General features: G+C 43.6%; 1 protein-coding gene across 4 annotated transcripts in view; it reads right to left on the reverse strand.

Annotated features, from left to right (window-relative positions):
• Nucleotides 1-23901, reverse strand: part of STK11IP (serine/threonine kinase 11 interacting protein) — a 30650-nt gene extending 6749 nt beyond the window's left edge. Inside the window, exons 1-17 of one of the 4 annotated variants that reach the window (XM_077320835.1) lie at nucleotides 23809-23901; nucleotides 23197-23260; nucleotides 21861-22063; nucleotides 15877-15951; nucleotides 14694-14789; nucleotides 11881-11988; nucleotides 11535-11606; nucleotides 10050-10179; nucleotides 9798-9901; nucleotides 9410-9499; nucleotides 7567-7608; nucleotides 7109-7279; nucleotides 6591-6672; nucleotides 6154-6477; nucleotides 3714-3904; nucleotides 1806-1916; nucleotides 1445-1619 (exon numbers count right to left, since the gene is read on the reverse strand). In XM_077320835.1, the coding sequence (XP_077176950.1) occupies nucleotides 1445-1619; nucleotides 1806-1916; nucleotides 3714-3904; nucleotides 6154-6477; nucleotides 6591-6672; nucleotides 7109-7279; nucleotides 7567-7608; nucleotides 9410-9499; nucleotides 9798-9901; nucleotides 10050-10179; nucleotides 11535-11606; nucleotides 11881-11988; nucleotides 14694-14789; nucleotides 15877-15951; nucleotides 21861-22063; nucleotides 23197-23260; nucleotides 23809-23859 (2089 nt within the window). In that variant the 5' untranslated portion in view covers nucleotides 23860-23901. Of the gene's footprint in view, nucleotides 1-1444; nucleotides 1620-1805; nucleotides 1917-3713; nucleotides 3905-6153; nucleotides 6478-6590; nucleotides 6673-7108; nucleotides 7280-7566; nucleotides 7609-9409; nucleotides 9500-9797; nucleotides 9902-10049; nucleotides 10180-11534; nucleotides 11607-11880; nucleotides 11989-14693; nucleotides 14790-15876; nucleotides 15952-21860; nucleotides 22064-23196; nucleotides 23261-23524; nucleotides 23730-23808 lie in introns of those variants that run through there. The other 3 variants (XM_077320836.1, XM_077320837.1, XM_077320838.1) reach the window with 3 other exon arrangements.
• Between the last annotated feature and the right edge of the window lie 3398 nt (nucleotides 23902-27299).

Raw genomic sequence — 27299 nt, forward strand, 5'->3', positions numbered from 1 at the left:
GACCTCTTACCCAGTAATAGCGGTGGACTAAAATAGTGTGTGTGTGTTTTTTTTTAAATATCAGCCCCTTAAGTGAAAGCCTGTGTGAACAGAAGTACTTTAGACTGGCACCTAAAAGGAAGCAATATAGCTGCCAGACAAGTCTCAAGGGGAAGGACATTCCACAAACAAGGTGACACTACTGCTGGAGATACACAGAAGAGATCAGCCGTTTGAAGAACAACCTACAGCTTTAGAAAGCTAAGTGAAAACTTCACTCAGTGCCATTGAGAGAAAACAAATCACCAGGAGTAGATTTAAAAAGGTAAGACGTCTAAGACTGCAGCAACTATTGGACCATCACACCAATTTCTCACATGAGTACGGTGATGTGCAAGATCATATGAAGAATACCAGCATAGATGGAATGAAAAATGTTTCTCAAGTCAAATTCAGAAAAGGAAGAGGCATTGGAGATCATCTTGCAAATTTACACTAGTTACCGGAGCATATGAGTTAATTTCAGAAGAAAACCAACTTGCTTTAGGTTCAGTCCCCAGCATCTCCACACTTTGATTTCTGGGCAAAATTCAACTCAGCACTGGGGTGATATGATCCCTGGATCCCACCCAGTGACAATAGCTTGGCTGCTGCATTTTGGACAAGCCAAAGTTTCTAGACTGTTTTCAAGGGCAGCTCAATGTAACACACATTACAGTAACATTACAGTTAATTACATTAACTTGGATGTAACCAGAGCAGAAATCAGTGCAACCAGATCATGTTTTTCTTGTAACGGCCGTAGCTGGCATATCAGCCAAAGAGCCTCAAACTGCAGGCCAGGATCCAGCAGTACCCCCCGAAGTCACAACCTGTTCCTTCTGGGGGAGTGCAAACTCCTTCAGGACAAGTTGTCTCCTTTGTATTCAGAACTTTAAAAAAAACATGCAAATGTGTCCTTGATGCACCCCTGCAAGAAAAGGTTACCGGGACATTCAATTTAAAGGTTCCAAAGCCCCTATATAGTTTCAGAAAATGCTGTAGATAAAGCCCAACAGAAGGCAAGTCTAGAAACACATTTTGAATACCATTTGTGTACTAGGAAAGGGAATTCAAATGGTCAGAAACTGAAATCATTGACAGGGGCTCTTGTCCATCCTCTTATCTTCCTTCCTAAAGGCTTAGAACATATTGCTGTAGCCCTAACTAACCTGGCCAAGATTCTCATTTTACAGTCAGGGAGCCAAGGCTAAAAAGTGGAAAGGTGATCCAAAGCTTGCAAGGATTAAAAAATAAGCTCACTAGCCACTCTTGAGTAAACAACATGACTTGGAAAACTCCCTCATTAGACCCTCTCCAAACCTAGTTCCTGTATTCAGGATTCAGAGAATCCTGCCTCAACTCTTCCAGATCAAATAAAAATGAAACCACAAAGCTGCAAGATGCTTGCTGAAACCACACATACCTTGGTCAGAGAATGATGAGGTTTCTTCAGCAGGGCCTGGATTCCGCTTACAAAGCAAGCCTACAGCAAACTCCTGTGTACATTTCAAGCACTGGAGCTTTGGACCTCCCCCGACCTGGTTTCTGCCCTTCTTCCCATTTTCTTCTATGGTGGGTTTCAACACTCTCAGCAATTCCTGAGAAGGACAACAAAGAATGAGCATGATGGGACGAGGCAGAGGAGAACGTAACAGCCTCAGATCTGCAGGGCTCAGACTGCCAAGCAACCGTATGGTGTACAAATTAATCCTGAAATAGCCAAGGCCCCTATGAACATCCCCCATTACATTACAGTCTTCTCAAGTGCCAAACATCCCGTTCACCTGTACACGAAGCTCAGGATGATTATCCAACACTACATATCGACGCTTTTGACGGTCCTTGCAGATGTAGTTGAAATGCAGCGTGAGAACAGGAAAGACACGCTCCCGGTCCTGTCAAGAAGAGTGGGGCTTCCGGTGAGAATAACCAACAAGTTGTATGTGAAGCTTCTTTTCCCTGTACTATCTTCAGAGACAGTCTATTGCCTAATGAAGGACATAAAACACCACGGGGAACTCAATATGTAGGGTTGCCAACCTCCAGGTGGCTGCTAGAGGTCTGGGATTACAACTGATTTCCAGGTGACAGATCAGTTCCCCGGAGATAATGCCCACTTTGGAATTATACATCACAAACATTATATTCCTCTCTGAAGTTCCAACCCAGCCTCAAAACATAACCTCCAAGGGTTTCCCCAATCCAGAGCTGGCATGTAACCATGGTGTAGACATGAATAAAACAGCCTCTGAGCACACAGAACATCAGCCAAATTAGCACACAGTGGAAATCTCTACGGAAACATTTTGCAGCAGTATTGCACCAGGATAAGTGACTTCTCTATGGAGGTCAATTATCCTAGTAGTGCAATACTTCTGCAAAATATTTCCTTCTCCATTAGATTAACAGCAAATACCGGACAGAGCTAAGAATTTTTTGTTTTAAATTTTTTGCTGGTATGTGCCATTAGTCAAGGGCTTAGAGAAGCCATGTGTGCTTTATAGCTCCCCCTGTTTCGCAAGGGCTCCCGACCTCAGGACCTTTTTAGATTCTTGCAGTTTCTTCTGTATTTGGATCATGTGCTTAATAGAAAATTCCCCTCTATCAAGAAGAAGGACTAGTTCGTCCAGACTATAGTTCCCAGAGGAAATTCAGGATTGGCCTTCACTTGCTCTAGAGAGTGTTGTAACCAATCCTGTGGAAGAAGGCAGGAATCTGGGGAACTAACAGCAAGGTAGCCATTGTGGATACGAAACAATATCCTTGGCACAAGTAGGGTAGTTTTTTTATTAGACCCAGCAAGAAAATAATAGGTGAACTACAGACCAGTAAAAGGTAGCCATTTATTTTGTTAACCAAGAAGGATATTTTCTGGAACAAAGGTTTAGGTCAGTATCTTACTTTCAATAACTGGAAGTCTTCAAGTATTTGTGCCGACTTTCTGTTCAATATACACCTTTATGAAAATATGAAAATTCATATTTTTCACAGTTCATGTCTCTTGGACCAGGACAAATTCCAATATTTCAACAAAGAAAATCCCAAATCCCAATATTGATATGGTACTCTGATCAAGGATTGTTCTGAGAAGATACCAAGGGTTTTTTTGTTTTGTTTTTGTTTTTAAAAGTCCAGTCCTTGGGCTAGCTTGGATTATTGTGCAGCTCCATTTAAACCATGCTGAAGCCAATACCAGGATATGTGTGCTATAGGGCAGGGGTAGTCAACCTGTGGTCCTCCAGGTGTTCATGGACTACAATTCCCATGAGCCCCTGCCAGCATAACTGCAAGCCACTGTTCAAGCAGATCCTGGGACAGGCTTCTGCAGCCCTCTAAACTTTGAAGGGACCTCAGTAGGTTAATCAGACAAGAGACTTTCACAAGAAGCCTTGTTTACTTAGCTGCTCTTTCTGACAGAATCTGTGGAAACCATAAGAGCATGAAGATATTAATACGGCGAGTGGAGGTTAACACTTTGCTTTACAACAATGTCGCCCCACCATCTAGTGCACTATAGTGTACATCACTCTACAGAATCAAGCACATGCATCTCAACAATGTGCACTGAATCACTTCCAGGAGAGCCAGGCTTAACTAGCTGAGCCAAGACTGTGCTCCGTGAGATCATGGGCTACCCTGGTGGTCAAGATAACCAGAAACTTTCTCCTCCCCAAAAGCCACTTCAAGCTCACCAGTCTTCTCCACAGTATCTCCGATGTCTCTATTTTCTGCAGATTTTGCACTTCTAGCCTGTGTACTATTTTGGCTGCTTTCAGTTCCACTTCCATTACATGTTGAGCAGTAATCCGCAGGAAAATCCAGTCTGGGTCTGGGTCACCATCGCCTTCTATCTGACTTACCAGCAATGGCTGGCAGAGGTCCGCTGCAAGGATAGAGAATTAGTCATTTGCTGCAGCATTCAGAATGCTAGTGACTCAAAGGAGGGAAGAACCTGGGACAGAAATAGTTAACAGTGCCACATATGTAGACTACTTTGTGATAATGCCTAAAAACGGCAAAGGACTAGGAGTATCTTGCCAGAACATGAAGCTAATTTTGCTGCACCCATTTTGAGATTCGGGCACCATGTTGTAGTGTCGAAAGCTCAGTTCAGATGTGAACCCATCTGTGGTGACCTGCATAAGACCTTCATTCTCAGCATAAGCTAATGGTCAGAGTGGATGTGGAGACAATGCCACTGAGGAAAAATGGAGAACACAAGGTCTGTTACCAGAGGAAGCCTCTACTTCCAAGTCACTGCCTACTAAGAAGGAGTAGGCCACAACAGCCATGAAATATTCAAGACAACACTCATTAGGAGAAAGAGTTGAACTGGTGAAGAGCAATCTACTTAGTAAAACAGAACCAGCCATAAGAGGGTGTATCCACAAGAAGTCAAAAAAGCTTGGTAAGGTCCCCACAAACCATGATCCACTGCTCTGTGATCCACTGCCTAATGAACACCTGAACCAAACCAAACAGTTTGTTCTGTAGGAGTTATTCAGGAGGCAAATAAGGCCAGACAAGCAATGGACGCTCCTTTTTTTAAAAAAGTAATGTGTAGGCAAGAAGATTATCTTTCTGAAGGCTCATTTTGTGTTTGTTCTTCCAGTAAGAATTCTATTTTATGCAATATTGTTTAAACAATGTGTGCCTGCTCTTTGAAGAAGATCATTGGGATCAATTGAGTCCACATAGCCATATTTTCATGCAAGACATGATTTGTACAATTTGACACAGTTTGTGTAATTGGATTTCCAAAATGTGCTTTGTCAGCACCATTTAGGAATACTGGGACTAACGATACTCAAGTGCTCAGAAAGTGCATATAGGTAGGCAAACTGGACAGGAAAGAGACGTACTGACCTGCGTGAAGGGATCCAAGGAAGGATCCAAGAAAAGATCCAAGACTACCACATAAAACACAGTACATTTCAATTTAAGGCATGCTTAAAGTCTACATTCTTTCAACGGGAGCAAGTGTGCTTAGATGTGTGCCATATATTGTCTCTGCTTGTGCCGCTGAATGCTATCAGAGGTAGTGACTAAATTTCTTAGGCCTGTTTATGATAATGCAACTGCCTAGGAGTTCAGATTTTGTTTTCCCTCCAACACCTTGGCATTGTAGTTTTCACATGAAATGTGCCAGGCATAAGTTCACGGGGGGAAAAAAAAGACCAGTCAAACTGGCCATCGTGAAATGCAGAAGAAAGGAGCAATGATGGCTGTCTGAGTAAAGAAATTATACAGGAGTCTCTAGTAGAAAATGGGAGGACTTCTCCTTAAACAGTGTAATACTGGAGTGTTGATCCTCCCAACACAGCTGAGCCTTTTGCCACTTGGATACTTGAAGAACCTGACTCATTTTGAAGCCCAAATTAGGAGCTTTGTCACTGATGAAAAATATATATCGAAAACAAGAGAAAAGCACCGTTCTGATGAAGCCCCAGCATTAGAATTATATAAAGAGCATTCTTTTCTACTAGAGCCTGCTGCACAGTTTCTTTATTCAGACAGCCATCACTGTTCCTTCCTCCTGCAGGGCAGAGGTTCACAGCAGCCCCCAAGGGTAGCATGACTCTTGTCACAGCCATGCAGAACCACTAGGCTTGATGGGTGCAATAAGGTAACATTTGAAAGCACTTGTTCCAGAGGGTTAATGGGCCTCCGATTCTTTCAGAAAACATGTTCTTTGACAAAATCATAGCTTGGAAGACTGAAAACATTTTAGCCAGAGGTGAGATTCAGCAAGGACGGTGGCAAGAGTGGTGAGATGCATAAAGCAAAAAAGCTACAGATTCCACTCAAGTCTTTCCCACCCCAGGTAGTACCATGCTTAAGCATGCAGCACAACCCTACAACAGTCCTCACACATCATAGAAATTTAAGGATGCCAGTCTCCAGACAGGCTGTAATTCCAGGGGATGCTCAGGTCCTTTCTCCAGGCAATAGAGATCAGTCCCCAATGGAGAAAATAGCTGCTTAGATTGGACTCTATGGCACTGAACCCCACTGAAGTCCCTTCTCCTCCCCAAACCCTGCCCTCTGTGGGCTCCATGCCCAAAGTCTCCAGGTTTCTCCCAACCTGGAGCTGGCAACCCTTAAGAAATTGCAGTTCTAGGAGTTAATTACCTTCTGGTCTCTCTTCCTCTTCACTTTCTTCCATGGATGCTGAACAATCCGTTTCCTCTGCAGCTGGGACAGCTTCAGCATGTGGCAGCTCCAGTTCCTTTCCTCTTGCAGCATCATCAATCTCCTGCTCTGCCACTGTGCTATTGATTTGTTCAGAAGTCTCAGCTGAACTGCCCAGAGAGTCTGTTGTGGGGCTGCCAGAGGGTGTACTGGGCCCTGTCTGTCCAGCTTCTAGGTGCCGTCTGTACTGGAGCCAGTGTGCACCAAAACGATCCCGGAAACTGTCCATGCGCTCCATTTCTGCCTGATGCTGCCGAACTACACCTGGAGGGGAGAGGAGGGAGGCAGCCCCAGAAATGTTTGAGCAGCAGCAGAGCCCAAGAATCCCACACACATTCAAACCCATGTAAGCAGTCTCACCGTGATTCAGTCCTTACCTGCTGAGAGGGGCAGCGCGGCATGTTCATGCTCTGTATCACTAGGCTCAGATATGCTGGCCCTGCGCACTCTGACTTTCCCCTGAAGCAGAAGATGGGCTGTAAGTAAAAAGCTAAAGAGGGCTCCTTTCACAACTGCATTAAGTCACCTTATTGCTATGAATTTCTTCACACCTTTTCAAGACAAAGCCTTGTAGGAGTGCTTGGCATTACAGTCCAAGTTAACCTTTCCCAGAAGAACAGTTGCACATTTAAAAGGTTCTCTTGTGCAATGAAATCTGTAAAAGATTTTTCTTCCTTTTAAACCATGGCAGCGGTTTTCAGGAGGCAGCACAAACTACTTTGTTTTTGGCAACTCTATGCTCCATACATCCCTGGAACCTTTTTCTTATGCAGTGTTGTCGAAATCTCACCCTCCTTGTCAAGCATGAGAGCACTTGACACAGAAGCTGCCACCAGAAGACAGTCTCCCCCCCACCACCACCACCACCACTCCCAAATCTGACTAGTGGGACCACCTTTGTTTTCTTCTGAGGTGGCAGACTGGCAGTTCTGCTCTCTCCAGCAGATGGGCTATCACTTTGGTCTGCTGCACAAGAACTTTCCAGGGCACTACGGTCTGTCAGGGCCTTCTCTGAAGCGGGCGTGTACAGCGGACGGACCACCCGCTGATCCAGTTTGGACAGATGCTGAAAAACAGAGGGAACCCATCAGGGGTAAGGTTGCCCACATTCAAGGTCTCTTCATTACTCTCACAAACCTCTTTAAAAGAGAAGGCCAGCAGGACAGTTCTATGTACTCGGAGCCTTCTCTTTCGGAGGGAAAAGTTTCATGAGTGCTCACTGGCCCGCAATTGTTTGAGGGGAACCACTGCCCACTAGGACACATTTGGCTTGAGAAAGGCTCCAGCAGGAGAAGGCGTTACACCCACCTCCCTGCCCATCCTCTTGAATGTTGTCATAATTTCCCCACTCACCCGAAGGTCAGAGGTAGACAGCACTTCTCCATCGAGGAAGAACTGGAATGAGACAATCAAGAACAGTCAGAACGCCAGCATCCCTAGCTCTTTGTCACTACTCTCAAGTAACAGCCTCATTGGAAAGGCTGCTCTGAGGCTGGTACAGTTCTCAGTCCTCTAGCACCCTGGCAATAAGTGAATGGCAAAATAAGCATTTGGACATGGGGGGGAGGGGGGTCAAGTCATTACAGTCCTTGGTTTAGTCTGATCCTTCCATTGAAGGTGGCAAAGATCATATTCTTGCTTGCCATTATGTTGCTTCAATATGCTGGGACTGTACAGCCCTGCATTCTCAGACCATAACAAAAAAGGTCATCTATGGAGGGTTGACATTGTTTCTGAACAACACAATCATGGAACAGCAGTCAAAGGGAAACTTGGGATTTAAATCCAGCGTGGCGTAGTGGTTAAGAGCAGCAGCTTCTAGTCTGGCAAACTGGGTTTTATTCCCTGCTCCTCCACATGCAGCCAGCTGGGTGACCTCGGGTTCATCACAGCCCTATTCTGACCAAGCAGTCCTTCCAGAGCACTTAGTCTCACCCACCTCACAGGGTGTCTGCTGTGCGGAGATGAAGGGAAGGAGATTGTAAGACACTTTGAGACTCCTTCAGGCAGTGAAAAGAGGGGATATAAAAACCAACTCTGCTTAATACTGGGTGGCACCCCTGTTTGAATGACTGGAAACAGATGATAGACTAGTCAATTTAGCATGTATATGAAAGGAAAGTTTCCCCAAATGACCAAGCACAATATATTCCAAAAGGAAGTCAAAAGAGATGGGGATCAGTCTAGACAGATGCTTGGAATTCATTTAGTTGAAACTTACAAGGCAGGAGCCTTCCTTTAGGACAGCGGTTCTCTACTGCCACTGCTCTGCGACCCCTACAGCAGGGGCAGTGCGAGCGCGCATGTGGAGGTACACATGCATACACGCCACCATCACTACTGCTGCAGGGGTCACGGAGTGGTGGCAGCATGTCACTAGCCTCCTCCATGCCACCTTGGAGCTTACTGATGCGGCGCGGAGGAGGCCAGCATCACAGGAGCGCCATGCTGCTTGCCACCACAGCCCCCCAGCAAAAGCCCAAATGCCGCTCAAGGGGTTGCAACCCCCAGGTAGAGAACCGCTGCTTTAGGAACTCAAATACTTATCTAAATAAGAAGAACAAGGGCAGAGCATAGAAAAATGGTAAGCAAAGATTGTGAGGAGTGCATTGTTAAAGTAATTTAGGAAAAAAATATATCAGAAGTAGGAAACCAGGTGGAAGGTGTTCAAACAAAGGAGTGAAAACACTTTGCAATTACAGGTAAGATGAACAGATTTCTTTGGGCTGGTCTTCATACCAAGCTATATTGGGCAAATCTTCACAGAATTGTAATCTTTATGGAGGGAGAGGGAAGAGTTAAATCATAGTGGCAGCAAGAATGGACATCAAGGGCTAATCAATAGCTAAAAAATAAAGACATCTAATCCAAACAGCATATACCAGCAGATTAAGCAATTGCTCATCTTCTGACAGTAATATGAAAAGTCACAAAAATCCCCATCCTTACCAGAATATTGGAAAGCATGAAATCTACTAGCAAGGTTAAAAAACAAGACATGGAAGGAGTCAAGACATTACCAGCCAGTTAGCCTATAAATGTACCTGGAAATAAGCAATGAAATACCCAAGGTGCTGCGGCAGGAAGGGAATAACATTCAAATTTGCATGTATTTAAAGGGAGTTGAACAATGTTGTGGGAATATGCTTGCAATTGTTTAACTTGTGAAACTACAGCATACACCAGATATACTCACATCACAGGAAATGGCCCTGGGTGATAACTGCAACATGGTAGCTTGTCGATGGTTCTGATCAAACCATAGTGGATTGCCTTCCAAGTGCAACTGGGGGAAGGAAAGAACTCTATTTGAACAACAGAATAACAATACAAACTATTAAAGTTTTGCCTCCTTTACTACGTGTTCATATGTTTATAGCACTGACTATAGTTCTTATCTTGCTGGAGTAACACAAATTCATCACATTTCTAATGCCACATGTACTGAAATGTTGTGGGTCATGCAGACACCTCCCAGTATGCATTCACATGTCAGTGCTACCAAGATAACTTGCCCTGGCCCCTGCAGAGTGGGTAGGTGAAAAGTAGCCCTTCTGTAAAGTCTAATCCAATCAATTACTCACTCTTCTCAAGTTATGCAGTAGGGACAGTGGGGCCAACAAAGCATGTTCCAACAGCAAGTTATAGGCAACATCCAGGTGCTGTAGACTAGATAGCTGTTCCACACCTATGGAAAAGGAAACAGATCAAAAGAGTCACAGGAACCATCTCCACAAAACTGTTTCCCCACAGCCTCAGTTTCCAATCCTCATCTAGTTCTGACACCATTAAATCTAGTTTCCAACCCACTGCGTACAACCCAATTCGTGTCTCACCATTAATACTGTCAAGTTGGTTATACCGCAGAATCAGGGCCACCAATTTAGCCCTACTATGGAGCCCAAGAGCAGGCATTCTGGGCAGGAAGTTGTAAGCAACATTTAAATATTCCAGCTCTGTCAGCACCTGTTTTGAGAAGGAGGCAAATCTCAGCACTGCTAATTTATATCCCCACATACAACATTCACTGCTATAAATTACTTTCTCCAGAAGTTTCATGAGATACCAGATAAGCTATAGGTGGCCAATATAGACAGCAGAATTCAGAAACTCTGCTTTTGCCCAAGCAAGTACATAACTTCAGGAGCACAACTCAGGATCAGAGTACTGTGATGGCACTGCTACAGAGAAACAGCCTTCATTCGAGAAGGATTGACACTTGTACCAACAGAAGAACAGCTTCCCACCTGAGAAGCATTTAATATCATGTTGATTATTTGAATTCTTTATACTGAACCTGCTGTGACTTCCTGGTGGTTATTTATTTTAAACACAGAGACAAGTACAAAAGAAAAACGCACTCTAAAAACCAGAAGGCATCTATGCCAACCCTTAAAAGCAAGGCAGAATCTCACATGACCCCCCCCCCCTCCCAGGTCAATATTAACATAGATAAGAGGTCCCCAACCTCACTGAGCTTGCTGCCACTTTTGGATTTCAGAAAAGTTAGTGGATGCAAATATGAAATAGATGCCATGGGATGACATAGTTATATGGAATAATTTTTCCCATTTTTGAGGGAAGCTTGTTTAGGGTCCCTTCAAAATGCAATCATCCTGGAATGATTCCTGGATGTTTTGTTACTTTAAAGGAAAAGGGACAGGTCTGAAGCAAGTTAAAAAGGCAGAACCTGTTATCTCATGGGTGCAATGATATTAACTTCGTTTCTTATTAAAGTAAAGTTTTACCATATGTACCCACACACATTTTTAAATACCACTGATGTACATTCTAACTGAAACTGACACGGGAAGGAACCAAAGAAAAGTGAGGGAAGCATCTCCAAAGAAGGAAAGATTACAGAGCAGAGCAAACAAGGATCAGAGCACTAAGTACAGGATGCCCATGATGGAGCAAGAAAGAGTGTTAAGTTTTGATAAACGCTACATGGATGCAACAGACAAGCTGCATCCTATTACATTGGATAGCAAGCAAATGGCTGATCCCCATTCCCAGAAGCAGAACCCCCACAAGTCAAGTCAGGACTGGCCTTCATTTGTGCCCTTTCTCAACTTTCCTGTGTCTTTACTGATTCCAGAAAACTGAACACACCATGAAGACAAAACTAAAGCATGTTCCAGTGAAAGCAATTCTTAAGCAATCACCATCTTATGAGACAGGTGGGAAATGCTACAAGGTTTATCCAAGGACAAGGAGCTGGGTCAGTAACACCAGGATGATTTCTACAGACTATTAAGTGCCTTGTAAACAACAACAAAATAATTGCATTACTGGATTTGTGTTTCCTGCCAGATACTTACTGTCAAGTAGTGCGCACAGTCCTGGAGGAGATTGTGACTAAGATCCAAAGCCTTCAGGGCATTCAGCAATTGCTTGGTTGGGGAGGAAAATAAGTTGCTCATTATCACTGGAACCAATCCATGGAAAACGCAGTCCCATGGCAAAGATGTTAATTAAAGCACACAGTCCTCCAAAACCCTATGTCTCCTGCTCAAAATCACAGATGCAGCAGGAAGGCTATCAAATACCAGCATAACCCATGGTTGCAGGAAAACAGGGCTGTACGTTTTCCTATGCCAGTTGCCATTCAAAGAATTCTTACCACTTACAACTCCCCACCCATCACCCCAGCTGCCCCAAACATACCAGTGAGTCATCCAAGTTAGAGATGGAGTTGTAGCTGAAGTTGACCGTCTGTAGTTCCAGCCAAGGCAGGGCAGAACTGAGATCTCCCCCACATGCTGAAATTATTTCCTGGAGGAGGAACAGCAAAGTAAATGGAAGAGGGAGAACAGGAGCATTATCTAAAAAGGCCTCCTTAACCTCTCAACTTCCTGGTTTGACAGCTGGTCAGATTTTCAACCGGCCTAGGCAGCTGGGCCTTTAATAGCCATATCTGCAGTGATTAGTTTGCTATCTTGACTGCCATGCCCTGAAGGGTATACTTCTTACAAACCAAGCAGCTTTGGGTACAAAAACAGGCCAGTTAACAACCTTATCTCAGTTCAGAAAATATCTGAAGCACGCTTGTTCACAAAAACTTATATCATAAATAAAACTTTGTTGTCTGGAACTTTGTTGGTGCCATCAAACTCAAACTTTGTATTTCAGAAAATGTATAACTATATTTAGTACATCATTCCTAGCTTGAGAGTCTAAACAACTTGTGCTTGATCCCAAGCACAAAAAGAAAAAAGACTGGCTGATCCACCTCTCACTTTATGCCTCAGGATAGACACACTTTACATCAAACAGCCTCTCAAACTGCCTTCCTTGCAACATCTTGTCTCTGCCTGTAAAGTCAGTTGCATACCCCATTTTTTAAGGATTAATACAGTCTACTATATTAGCCTCCTGGATTGCATTTAAATCAAGATCTTTTTTCCATACAAGCAGAACAAAGTAAAGATGCACAGTTCGTATAATGTTAGGACTCCCAGTGTATAGGCCACAGACACACCATTGGGGGGGGGGGGGGGGGAACAACAGTTACCAATATTTTCTGTGGAATGTCTTGACCATAACAGGGCATATAAATTACATTACACAAGGTTTTTACTATTTCACGGTTTGGCCACCCAAAAAAGGATCAGGTTGAGGGGCAAAATGTATTTTTGGACCAAATACCTAGAGAAGCAAACATCCCCCCCCCCCCAGTGAACCTTCCTTGATCTATTTTAACTTTAAACAAAGTAATACATTCACATTCGATATTCAATGGCAAAGTGTGAACCCCAGCTGAGCTGCCAAATCAAGTCAGGCTTAGAAACTAGAGGCTCAGAGGCTGCACCTGAGGAAGAAGCTGATGAAAATGTTTCTGTGCTATAAAGTGGTATATGGAAAGATTAGCAAGAATCAAGGGAGAGTTTTAGTAAATTGGCTGAACAATCTATATATCTGTCTGGAGAATAGGAAATATTAAATTACCCAAAAAGGTATCAGAAAACTGCATTGCCGGAAGCAACAAGATAGGTAAGTGATAAGATAGACAAGTGTTAAAACGGCAAAATCCAGGTTAACTCATCAATATGCAAAAGATCTTGTCTCCAGAATATGGTGCAACTATTCTTGTAATGCTCACAGTGAGTGGTAGAGATATTTTTCTTTGGTGTAGTGGTTAGGAGTGCAGACTTCTAATCTGGCATGCCGAGGTCGATTCTGCACTCCCCCAACATGCAGCCAGCTGGGTGACCTTGGGCTCACTAAAGGTAAAGGTAAAGGTATCCCCTGTGCAAGCACCGAGTCATGTCTGACCCTTGGGGTGACGCCCTCTAGCGTTTTCATGGCAGACTCAATACGGGGTGGTTTGCCAGTGCCTTCCCCAGTCATTACCGCTTACCCCCCAGCAAGCTGGGTACTCATTTTACCGACCTCGGAAGGATGGAAGGCTGAGTTGACCTTGAGCCGGCTGCTGGGATCGAACTCCCAACCTCATGGGCAGACAGTTCCAGACAGCATATCGCTGCCTTACCACTCTGCGCCACAAGAGGCTCATTACCGCACTGATAAATAGTAGTGGGCTCACTACCGCACTGATAAATCTGTTCTGACCAAGCAATGATATCAGCGTTCTCTCAGCCTCACCTACATCACAGGGTGCCTGTTGTGGGGAGAGGAAAGGGAAGGCGAACATAAGCCACTTTGAGCCTCCTTCAGGTAGAGAAAAGCGGTATATAAGAGCCAACTCTTCTTCTAAAAAAATGAACCATTTAATCCACTGAGACAGATATCAAGAAGCATGAAAGCTCAGAGAAAAACTGTAATTAAATCTTCTTTGGTACCAGGGGAAACTGAAGTTAAGCTCTCCAATGCTGGAAGAGTAGAACAAGGCATGATTGCAGATACCGCTGCCATGCATGAGGAAGTCTAACCTGACTCAGTCATTTAAGTGAAGAGCTAGTCACTTAGTATCTATCAGTTATTGATATCTGTGATTGTGGGTAAAGCAGTATAGAGTATATATTTATGCAGTTTACTCAATTGCTTATTTTAACTAATCTGTGCTATTTTACTTCATAAATTTTACACAGTAGAGTGGTTTAGTAAGTATGGTTTTGCCTTCATCCAATGAGAATCCTAAAGAACCTGGTATGCACCATGATTTATTTGCAGATTGCAGCATAAGATGGAGCCAGATTGCTCAGATGTTAACTCCTAGTAATGGCAGATACTGCTCTGATGAGAAAATAAATTGGCAGAAGGGGGTTTCTAAAGATTCTATGGCCTCCAAATAATTTTGCAGGAAAAGAGGAACCCTAAGACCAAACAACTCGAAAAAACTAGGATCGCTTGTATGGCATGACTATCAGGCAACAAACTACATTTCATTGAAAATAAAGGCCCTAATTTTCAGTCCTAGCAGAACTGAGATGTTAGCAGTTGCTCCAGGACACAAGTCTATAAACCCACTATTCCTTCTTTGAGGCAAAAAGATAAAAATAATGCCTGTCCCCACTCACCTCCAATGAGTTCACACACTTGGAACAGGTCAAAGCCTCCAACTGGGAATAGATAAATCGCAGTCCCCTCAAACAGTGTACAGGGACACACTTCAACTGAGCCAAGGAAGGAAAAGGAAAGAATAATTTAGAGTGTTCACACAGCAATTCTAGAGTTCTTCTGCAGACAAAGATACACACTCTAGGATCTCACACCAAACAACAGAAGCTGCCCCTCTATATTTCTTCCTTTATTTCCCCTCACTTTCCTCCTTCTACCTTTCAACAGTGTGGATTCCAGAGAATCCCCCATTGAATTTGAAAAACCAGTTATCTCCTCCCTGAATTTATGCTAGAATAAGAAGTTATTTGAGTTTGCACTGCAGGACAATAAAATTAGTCAACTATCATGATAAACTTTTCACTATATAATTTCTTCTGCAGCCTCATCCACTGTTCTATGTGCATGTGATAGACTGCCAAAGGGTTAATGCCTCTCAGAATCTGAGAACCTCTGAGTCACAGGCTGCTCAAAAGGAATTCTGTGGAGTGTCATTTAAGAACTGACAGCTGAAGAAGATACAGTTTACCACTAGCTGAAGACTGGGAAGGAGGCAGAGGAGTGAGCGGATCAATGAGGATGAATAAAGTCAAAAAGGGAAACTGCTTCTAGTTAAAGAGACATAATCCCTGGTCTGTGTAGGAAGAAGGATTTTGGGAACAGAGTTGAATGTTCCTGCCTTCTAAACCTGAAGTGAAATGTTTGAGTGTTAAAGCGGAAGCTGAAAAGAAAGCCTCTTTCATCAAAGTTTTAAAGATCTTGTTGAATAGCAGAAGCACTTACTTGAGGGCAATATGTTATCTGAAGTTAGTGCGATTATAAAGTTACCTCAGTTTTTGTCATCATACATCCTAGACGATTCCACCTGACCTTTCTTCTTTAAATAAAATATTATTAGAATTAGATGTGATTTGGTCTCTTCCCTCAAGTCCCTGGGCTTGGCCAGCATCAAAATATAGTGACAGGAGTGAACAGCCATAGTCAAAAATAGCTACAAGGGCTGCTAAGCTAGAAAGAAGAAGGGGGGAAATCTAAGGTGTGAAGGAGGGAAGAGAGTGAGATCACCATAGCGTGCTATGAAGCTCTTCATTCCACAACCACCACTAAGAATCAGCAAACTACCTTGAACTTCAGAAGACTCACCTCTAAGCGCCGTAAAGATTTGAAGGGGGAGATCTTCACAACAGGCGGCAGAGGACAATCAGGATCATGAATAAGCTAAAAGAAACAAGAGATACTACTCATGAGCAACAGACTTTAGTGCAAACATCCACTTCCCCTCCAATATATTTTCTATCCCCAAACATAACGTTTGTTCTATCACCTAAAAATATTACACACCAAAATTAAGCATCTACAAAACCACTATTGCTGTACAAAACTTGCTAGTACCAGATGTATGCTGTATTATAGTTTTGCATACAAAACCACAGCTATTGAAGCTTTGCTATCAAGTGACCTTACCAAGTAATGAAGCACATAAGGAAGAAGAAGAACTGGCTTTTTACACCTACTTTTTACTACCTTAAGGAGTTTCAAAGCAGCTTGAAATTGTCTTCCCTTCCTCTCCACACAATGGAATGGACTCCCTATGGACTAGGTTAGGCTGAGACAGCTCTGAGAGAACTGTGACTGGCCCAAAGTCATCCAGCTGGCTGCATATGGAGGAGTAGGGAATCAAACCTGGTACTCTAGATTCGAAGCCACCGCTCTTAACCACTACAACAAGCTGAAGTACTAACTGCATCTGATATTTGGATTAAGCTACGAAATGATGCTAGCTGGAGTAGTGGGTAAAGCAATAGAAGGCAACTGGTCCTCTGCTCTACTCACACCACTAGATCAATACAGCCCATTTGCCTTTAACTAGCCTTAAGGGGCACCAATTCTCCCCTGCCTTGCTATAAGATCCAACAAAGTTCAAAACATTGTTTATAGAGAGCATTTACTTATGTGGCAAAGCATTCTACCTCTTGGCTTTCTATGCTAGAACTATTATTTCAGACTCAAAAGGTCCATGAATATGGCCCATACTTTGTATTTCTAACCCACACAACTGCCACTTCCTACCACAAACCTGAACAAAGACCTGATCATTCATTTGTTATTTCCTGTAGTACAGATAAGAAATAGGCTTCTCTGACTGCTGTCCTGGGGACTTGATAGGCATATATTGCTGTCAGTTAACTGCGAGTGAAGCCAAATACAGAGTAATTGCACTGAAGTGGCACTGTGGATAAAGTGCCGAACTTGGCCTAGAAAGACCCAGCCCCTGAGTTATGAAGTGACCTTGGCTTATTGCTTTTCTCCCCTAATCTACTTTACAGGCTTGTCACAGGGTTAAAATATGGATACTGAGTACATATGCACCTCAAGCTCTCTGGAAGAAGGGGGGGGGGATAATAGTGTAATAAAAATAGCATTAGCCTGATCAAAATGACACACACACAAAAACAACTAAGCAGCTACCTCTCCGCTTATTCGGTCTCTACACATTAATGTTAAAGTATTAAAATTATATCAAATGTATCTCCAGCTAATTCTATGCAGCATCAAGTCTTTAATTTACCAGCTAACATGTTTTTTTATGTGTGTGGGTAGGGGGGATGTTGGCCAATAATGATTAGACATAGCCTATATAGACAACAAAGCAGAAGAATTCCCAAAGATAGCTTATCATATTAGCAGAGCACCATATTACTGTGGAAGGTACAAAAGGTATTTAAAAACTTATTTAATCTTTTCTTATAAAAGCCCAAGACAGTTCAAACTGTAACTATGAAAAACAATGAAATCCAACATCATAAAAATAGAAAATCCAGTAACTGCTCTGCCCCAATAAAATACAAATTCAAGAGCCAAACAGAGTCAGAAGCAATATCCAAAGGAGAATCAGAAACCAAATTCTACACACCATAACTTTAAAAAATAGCCTGCCAAAGGAAAGTCATTTTAACCATCCTTCCAAGAGCCTGTAAGGATAAGATCATGTATACCATAGCTAGTAGTAGCCAGTCACGATCCATGCCATTGTTATTGAAGGAACAGAAGAAGAAGAAGAGTTGGTTCTTATATGCCGCTTTTCTCTACCCAAAGGAGTCTCAAAGGGGCTTACAATCACCTTCCCTTTCCTCTCCCCACAACAGACACCCTGTGAGGTCAGTGAGGCTGAGAGAGCCCTGATATCACTGCTCGGTCAGAACAGCTTCATCAGTGCCCTGGCGAGCCCAATGTCACCCAAGCTGGCTCTTGGTGTCAGTCAGCAGATTTTGGGGTTGTATGTCCCTGCCATCTAAACCTTGAATTGAAACTCAAAAACCTATCCTTGAGTGTTAAAGCAGAAACTGAAAAGAGAGCCTTTCATCAACTATTACTGGAACATGGGTCCACATTGGAGTAGAAGTCCTCCAGATACCCACACCCAACAGTGGGCCTATTGCCTCCTTTACTTTATCTTTGCTCCTCACATAACTGAAAAATCTTTTCTTGTTACAGTGGGCTTCCCTGGCCAATCTTTAGCTCACTCTCAGTTTTGGCCTTTCTGACCTCACAGATAAGACTCTCCAAGTCAATACTGCAGCCATAATGAAGAACAAGGAGGGCACAGTCAAAACATGAGTAACTAAAATGGCTCTGTAGATAGATTCAGGTGGATAGCCATGTGGATAACAGACCCAAATTTGATATAACTACATTATCTATCCTTGCCGGAATTAACATCTTATGTCCAAGACAGCAAAGCACAAGCCCTGTATAAGGAACACAAAAACGGTGACCTGCCTTCCCAGTGAATTGCACAACAGTTTCAGAGTAGCCGACTTTTCAATGACTGGACTGGCATCACTGTTAAACCACTAAACTCCCCCCACCCCGCAGGAGATGAGTGTTTTTTTAAATGGTGCTCAAATATCAACATATCGTTGTGACAATAGTTTAAGCAGATTGAATCCCTAGGGTTGCTTGTTTCCTTTTTTAAAACAAGTCCCCAGCACTATCACTTGTTAAATCTGGCTTTTTCCTTATATCTTTGCAAGGGAAGGAGCAAGACACTTACTTTAGAAAAAAAGTAAGCTGGGAATTCAGAAAACCTATTCTGCCTATCATTACAACAATATTGATAGTTGGGTGCCTTAAAATATAGCCATTATACTGTTATATCAATTTCCACGTATGCAAAAAATCAAAAAGGGTGCTGTGCCATCAATGACAACTACAGTGTTGTCTCTTGAGAAATTCTGATTTAAGGCATTTGTGGAAGAAAATAAACTGACTCTCCAACTGCGAAAAGGCAGAGGGAGGGCAGATGTATGGAACAACTTTGTTCCAACTGTTTCTAATGCTTCTGATCAACTGCCAAGAAAATCAGAGTAAATTAACCATGCAGAAAAGCCTATCAGTTCCCCAGAAAGTTCTGAATATGATGACTTGGAAACTTCTAATAAGCATTTGTTGTTTCTCATGGGAGAGTCCCAGCCTCTTGCTTAGCAACAACCTAAAGAGTGCAGGATGACTGTAGATTCCACAAAATGAAGACCAGTAAACATTTCCCACACCAAATACCACTTTTCAGCCCCTATGATTGTGAAAACAATGTTAGAGACACAAAGACAACTCTTGCAAAAGTTTAGAAATAAGACTGATGCCTAACCTTGACATTAGTACTTAACAGGTGGGATTTTATCCTAAGTTCCCCAGTAGTCTCTTGCCTCTAAACAGTCTCCACCCAAAAGAGACTGGAAGAATAAACTGCCCTGACTGTCTGTCTCTCAGAGGGTATGTGGGACACATACCTGCTCTGGAGCAACTTGGTCAGGACCCCCTCCCTCACTCGCAAATACACACACACACACACACAGACATACAGAAACTCCCTTTCCTCCCCCCTCAAACCCTTACCTGGTTTCCCAACCTCATTTCCTCTCCCCTCCCTCACTTGCAAACACACACAGACAAGGACTCTCTCTCCTCTCCCCCTTTACCCATTGATGTCCCAACCTCCCTCCCTCAAAGCAAGCAAGCAAATGTGCACGCACACACACTCCCTTCCCTCCTCCTGCTGCTTACCTGCTCTTCTGCCACTGCCTTGACCCCCACAGGTTGCACAGCGGCTGTCCAGGCCCCCCCCCCCGGGGCTGGCACAGCTGTTGCAAATGCCACAGGGGTGGGGCAATCACTGCCTCGACCTCTGCAGGTTGTGCAGCAGCTGCCCAGGCCCCAGGGGCCTGTATAGCCACTAGCTGGGCCCTCATCTTCTTTTGCACTTCGTGGAAGGGACGACAAACGTCAAACATTCCTGTTTGACAAGGCGCACCAGAAGATGTGTCTCACATTAAAAAGACAATTGCCATTAAGTACATATGTAAGCTGACCAATGTATATGTAGTGCAGAAGTGTAGACTCCGAGTTTGATTTCTATCCTTTTGTTACCCTTACAAGAACCATTTAAATTACACTTTACCTTTTCTCATCTCTATCACTAAATTTCAGTCCATTTATTTTAAGACAAGATTACTGAGCATTCATGAACAGCATCTCCAGCACATTCCAGGTCCTTCAATCTGTTTGTGTCTGCTTCAACAGATGGCACAAATATACATTTACAGCTAAGAGGAAGCTAGTTCCTTTGCCAACCTTCCACCACCTCCTCAGCCTTATGGTAGTCAGACTTGATTGAATCTGCTATTGCCCACACTCTAGACTATAGACATGGGTGAAAAACACTGAGTTATTTTATGATTACTCCAGTACCTCCCATAAGATGGTTGCAAAGCTCTTCAGGCAAGTAGCCCGAAACAATGACGGATAACACTAGAAATACTTGTTACAACATAATCATACAGCTTGCTAAACCCAGGGCATAGAAGAAGCAAGTTGTGAACATATATGCAATTCCTCGACTATGATTTCACATCAGACAAGAAAAGTTACCGCCCTATGTTTTAATTGCTGTTTTTAAACAAGTTTTATTTTGGGTTTTAAATTGACTCAAAATAGAACAATATATAGTTTTTTATTCGATTGTCAGCTGCCTGTGGCCCTATTTGGGCCAAAAGGCAGCATATAGATTTTGTAAATAAAAATTAAATCTTCCACATTAAACAGACATTAGCTGTGTAATCAGTCAGACTATGAACATTTTCCAGAGTTCTGCTTACAAGTAAGAAGGGTCCATAGCTCTGTGGAAGGGCAGTTTCCAGAAATTCCATTTTAAAAGATCACATATCTTTCCACTTTGCTGTTCATATCCCACAGAAATCCTTTCTGGAACCAGATGAGGATAGAACAACAGGCACATGGGGCAGGAGTCTAAAGTGGGGAGGGGGGATTGAAATTGCTGCCTCCTCTTATTAGCACAACTGACGCATATTATGTCCTCCTCCCCACTGTAGCCTCTTGATTCACATACATAGCTATTAGTCCATACAGGCCCTGCAAACTTTCTAAGGATATGAAAGGACTGCTGCGTAGGAAGACTATGTGGGGAAACATCCACAACCATCAACACTTCTTGCTGACAGATCACAAGATCCAAGTCAGTATCTGCAAAGTGTTACCTGAACTTTTCTTCACCTTTCATTTAGTTTTTTCAGAAAGATATGCTTGACACTAGAAGTTAAACAAATTATACAGGCTTTGTTAAGATAGTAAGAAATTAATACTCACTGAACTAACCTAAGCCTTCTGGGAAAGAATTACAACCTGGCATCTCAACTACAGAGATTCTAGAAGTCACTCAATACCTTTGATTATTTTTGGTTGGTCTTAATAAAGTCAATATGCAAGTTTCACATTCTCTGCAGCTCTTCATCAGGCTGATCATTCAGAACCCAAGATGGAGGAAAGTAATAATTTTCTTCCTTCTTTCCCTTCCTTTGCTTTTTTTTTTTACTCAGCATCCAGGCTGAAGCAGGGTTCTAAATAATCTAAAAGCTTGCACAACGTTTTCTGATATCTTGATTGGTCCTAATAAAATGTATTAAGTGCCTTAAAAAAATTGTCAGCTGATCTCTGCCACTATTTGTCAATTTATTTCACTAGCATACTACAACCAGCCCAGTCCACCTCAGGTTGATGATCACCCTCAAAACAAAAAACAAAGACTTCCAATCTCCCATTTCATTATATACCTTCAAAGACAATGTCTTCTGCAAGACATCAAAGAGGAATTGAGCTTGAAGGATGGTAGAAGTTTCAGCAGGGTGTGATGAGAGTGCAATAAAGCCATGATTCTGGTTTCGTGGTATTAGATGCTGCTCAAATATTTGTGTGAGATAGTGCAGTGTGGAGGTGAATAAGGTCAAGGTACTAGTACCATCAAGAACCAAATCTCCTAAAGAAAAAAAGACCATTAACAAACTCATATTTACTTACTGCTCATTCATACCATGGAAAAAAGTCTCAGTAGTGTTTTATAACCCCATCAGCACAATATCTTATCATAAGCTGCAAACAGAATGTAAGCTATAATTACTTCTTCTGCTATGTCTCCAAAGTGTGTGCCTTGATTCTATACTTGTCACAGACATGGTCCTTACTCTCCTGTAATTGTTCACCATTTTCTTGCACGTATAGGAGAACAAAGTTCACTGAAGTGACACAGAGAATTGTCTCCTAGATTTCTTCCTCAAGGAAGGAGGAACTTGGGAACCCAGAAACACATTGTACCCATCCAATAACAATCTCCTTTTTCTTGTGCATGATACCTAAGAAAGGCTGGACTTCCATTCAATGTTAGTAATGATCTTACTAAAAAGTACAAAAGTAGAATGGGTGGCTACACACCATCTTACTAGCAAAAAGCTAGGTTTAGGACCATGGGACCTGTATGGAAAGAAACCATATTGAACCATATTGTAATAAAGCGAGATTGATATAAACTCTGCAAAACAGCTGCTCCGATTCAATCCAAAGTTTGCTTATCACTTTGTATCAGAATATTTTTTGTGCATTTCAAAAATTGCATACAACTACCATCATTGCTTGTAAGTGAATTTATTCACGCTATTCAATGGTGGCAAATTCTTTTCTTAAAGTTGTTTTCAACACTGGCTCCAAAGTTTGATTAAGCTGAGCTTTTGAAAGCAATAATGGAATTATGAATCACTGTTTCAGGAATTAGGCTAGGGTTGCAAGTTAGCTTTTTGTTACACCGATGACTATTAGGGGTACCCCAATATTTATCTATGTACAACACATTACAACTTTAATAAAATACAAGGAACTGTAAAAAAGGTATAATAAGGTATGATGTATCAACTTAGAAAATATGATGATTAAAGTACAAAATCCTTAAAGATTAGTCAGGTTTTTACATTTTGAGGTTAGTTCCTAGAGCTAAAGAACATTCACTAAGGCCTGTTATATGCACTGTAGACTCTGGACTGGTTTCACAGCAGGAACAGAGCTTTGGCTACTGCTTCCCCCCCCTCCCATTTCAGAGGAGAGATGCCAACAAACCCTCACCAGAATCCTGTAGTAACTGTGCCAAACTATGCAGCATCATTTCCTTTTGGGTAGCAGGTGCCATCTGTAGAAATCAAGAAAAGGACACAAGTATAATAACCTCAGAACAAGAGCCCAAATCAAATTTGGACCTCTAAAGACCACATGCTCTGAAATAACTGCACCCCACCGATAACAACAGTGACTAGGGGACAACAACTCCTGCTTGAGAAAAAGCAGCAGCACCAACCAACCCAAAGCAAAGACCAGCAGCAGCAGCAGCTATATATACTCTCTAGGCAAGCACCAAGCCAGCAACCTCACAAGGTAAACCTGTTGCAATACCCACAGAGGCACGTGACTGTCCAATGTCCCTTATTTGAGAGCTGGGTAGTTGTGCTCACTCCTTCCTCGTTTCCAAAACTCCGGGGCTCCCTCGCAGAACCCCGCCAGAGAAGAGAAGGGGCCGCGTACTCACCCCCGCGAGCGCCACCCGACCCCTCCAGCCCTCCGACAGGAAAGAGGAGACTGGAGCAAGGAAGAGGGCGGCAAGCACATGACACAGGGAGAGCCAGCTGGGAGGAAGTAGCCATGGCAACGCCGGCGCAGCCTCCCAGGCCCCACCACACAAACCTCGTTATCTGCAAAGACTGGAGCCACTCTGGAGAACAGACTCCCAACCATAGACACCAGCCCGAGTACCGATCGTCTATTCACTTCCGCGTTACCATAGAGCAGCGCAATAACAGGAACAGAGCGTCCACTTCGGGCTTAAAGAAGCCCGGCCAGCCGGCCTAACCTCCGTATTCCATGGCGCCCCCCCCTTCTCGTGTCATGTAAACATTTTTATTGGTTTTGATTTTTGATTTCTAGAGGCCGGCGTCTCCCTCGAAAGGAGCCAGTCTCTGCCCTTCTCTCTTCTTACATTGGACTGCATGTCGTCTTTACAATATTCGGGGACAGGGCCGAAACGGCCATTAAACAAACAAGAGTACTAAAACACACACACACACACACAGTGGGATGCATTACAGACACTTGAAAATATTTTAGAAATGAAAAAGACCTGCAAGTATGTGCTACATCTGCATTTAGAGTTCCAAAATATTGTTTTGGAATGTCTTTAACACCTTCCACTGTTTTTGCAGTACTATTATTTGTTTAATGTACATTCCAGCCTATTCCGGGGTGTTCCAGATACATTTTGCCCCGGAAAGGGTTAATAAAAATGCGGGAGTTGCAGTTTTTCATTTCTGAAATATTGTTTTTTGTGGTACTCTTGTTTAATACCCGTTCAGGGGTGTTTCAGAAGCATTTTGGCCCAGAACAGGTTAATAAAGGGGTGAGAGTTACACTTTTCTAAAATAGTGTTCTCAAGTGTCTGTAACACAGCCTACTGTTTTTGCAGTACTCTTGTTTAATGCCTGTTCCAGGCCATTGAGGACCGTTTCAGCTTTTACCCTGTCCCAGCCACATGTAAATCTGATAGAACTCCAGGTCTCACCTTGAGATTGGTAACCATAAACCTACATGTGAAGATGTTAGTATATCAGCAAACAAAATGGGTGGAGAGGTTTGATTTGTACTTAGCCAGACATGCAGGGAGAAAAGCAAGGCCTATGGGTACTGCAAGCATCTAGGGTTGCTAGCCTTCAGGTGGTACCTTGTGATCTCTCACTATTACAAGTTGATCTTCAGACATTTAAGATCAGTTCCCCTTGAGAAAATGGCTGCTGTAGATGGTGGACTCTATAGCGTTATACCATGCAAAGAGCTCTTCTCTCCCAGAACTCTACCCCAAAACTCCAGGTATTTCCCAGTCCAGAATTGGCAGTTCTATCAGCATCCCAAGAGCTTGCTTTGGACCTGGCTAGGAGCTGTGTGGATTCAGGAGCAGTGATGTTCATCATAAGTCATACATGTTGCCTTCCCCCATGCTTACAGTCCCCTTGCTACTGCTACAGTTTCTTCAGTTGCTTAAGTGAAGAACTAGCCCTGCATTTATGAGCTGCTCATTGAGAGCGCAATTATTTGGCATGTATGCCAGGAATTCCCAGCCTCTGATTCCCTACCTAATTATTAATTTCAGGTGACATTACTAATGCTGGACTGTAAACTGTGTAAAATGATAATTGAGCCCCACACCAACATGACAGCAAAAACACTGGCATAAATCTAAACAGTCCCAATGAACTCAATAAGAGTGAAAATCAGATTCCCTCCTGCCTACCTCCCACCAAGCCTACATGGTTATGGTGCAGCTTTAGGATATAAAGTAAATATGCAGCTGCTCTGAGCACTATCTAACCTACCAGCTAGGACCCTTGTATCTCACATTATAATGTTGAGGCTATAACTCCCTGGCATTATTTGTGTACATGTAGCATGTAGGTGTGCATGCACCAATGAACTTTGGTGATGATTTGTTCTAAAATGGAGTATTTCACATAAGCAACCAAGAATCAGAACAAGCTTTATAGAGAGCTAGGGGCAAAACCCATTGCACCCAGGAATACAATGGCACTAGAATATATACCTGCACTGTGACCTTCCTGGGGGCTGGCCTTCTTCCCCCTGCTCCCCACTTAATCTTGAGATTCAAGAAGTGGTGAAATGGTTAGAGTAGCAGACTCTAATCTCAAGAGCTGGGTTTGATTCTTGACTTCACATCTATGCAGCCAGCTGGGCTGAAAAATTCCAGGTGGAGGCCTGGAAACCTACAGGAAGATGAAAGACAGAGACAGAGACAGAGAAAAAAAGAGAGAGAAAGAGAAAGAAAGAAGGGGGAGGGGAGGGAGACATCAGTTCTGAAGAAAACAGCTTCTTTGGAGGGGCACTGGCCGTCCTACCCCCACCCACATACAACAGTGTCTATATAGGTCACCACTGTCCCCCCATCCCCACCTCTCACTAGGAAGGCTGTGGGGTGCTGCCTCCTTCCCACTCACCCAACATCTCACAAAGGCCCATTATGCACGGCCGCCGAAACAGCGATTTCGGGTCACATGGAAAACGCGGAGGGGGAAGACGCGACGCATACCGGTTATGTACGGGGCGGGGCGCGACGGCGGCAAAACCCAGAGTAACCGATTATGCACGCGGCGATCCGGGCGCCGCTTCTGGTTGCGCCCCGGTCACCCGGAAGCTGCGCTTTCTTCCGCATTTCACTGACGCGGCTTTTTCGGCGGCATGCACCGAAGCTGCGGCCGGTTGCAGCCGGCTCCGTGCATTATCGGTGATTTTAGTCGCCGCCATTCCACCCCGAATGTGCGCTAAAACCCCCGTGCATAATGGGTCAAAGGCTGGACAGGGAAGGCTGCCTCCTTCCCACCCCCTACATTTCCCAAAGGACAGGCAAAGCTGTGGAGTGCTGCCTCCTTCCCATCCCCCCACATCTCCCAAGGGCCAGGCTGGGTGGAGAAGGCTGCTGGATCCCACCAGCTCCTCTGAGGAGATGGAGGGTGGGGAAAGCAAAGAGTGCTCTGATGACTAGCTATAGGGTCATGGGGAGGTGTTGTGAGGAGTTGTTAGGGAGTACACCTTAGAGCAGGGATAGTCAACCTGTGATCCTCCAGATGTCCATGGACTACAATTCCCATGAGCCCCTGTCAGCAAATGATATGGAATACTATGGAAAAGCCAGTACCTCTTACATCCAGGAAGAAGAGGACAGATAAGCCCCAGGATTGTTCCTCATTGGCAGAGTGTGATCTCCCTATTGGCTGCATACTCCCAGGGAGGGCCAATCAGGTAGGGATTGAGTTGTCTGCATGACAGCAAATGCTGGCAGGGGGTCATGGGAATTGTAGTCCATGGACATCTGGAGGACCACAGGTTGACCACCCCTGTTTTAGAGGAAAAGCATTGCCAGGAACTCCCAGCTTCCCCCAAGCCTCAGCTGGATGAGAGCTTAGCCCAGCCAGATGTTCAACAGGCAGAGAACTCTGACAAGTAGGAGGGAATGGAGCTGCAGATAAACCATAGCTTAGATTCCGAAGTTGTTGCAGAAGCTCCTCATTCCTCTGCCCATCCTCCAGCTGCAGATATCTACCTTGTCAGCCCACCTGGCTCAGCCCACTTGAGCCAATTAAGCAATACCATCTATGTGCTAGAAGAAAGCTCCA

Source organism: Paroedura picta, chromosome 2 (assembly GCF_049243985.1).
Source record: "Paroedura picta isolate Pp20150507F chromosome 2, Ppicta_v3.0, whole genome shotgun sequence".
Lineage (NCBI taxonomy): Eukaryota > Metazoa > Chordata > Lepidosauria > Squamata > Gekkonidae > Paroedura > Paroedura picta.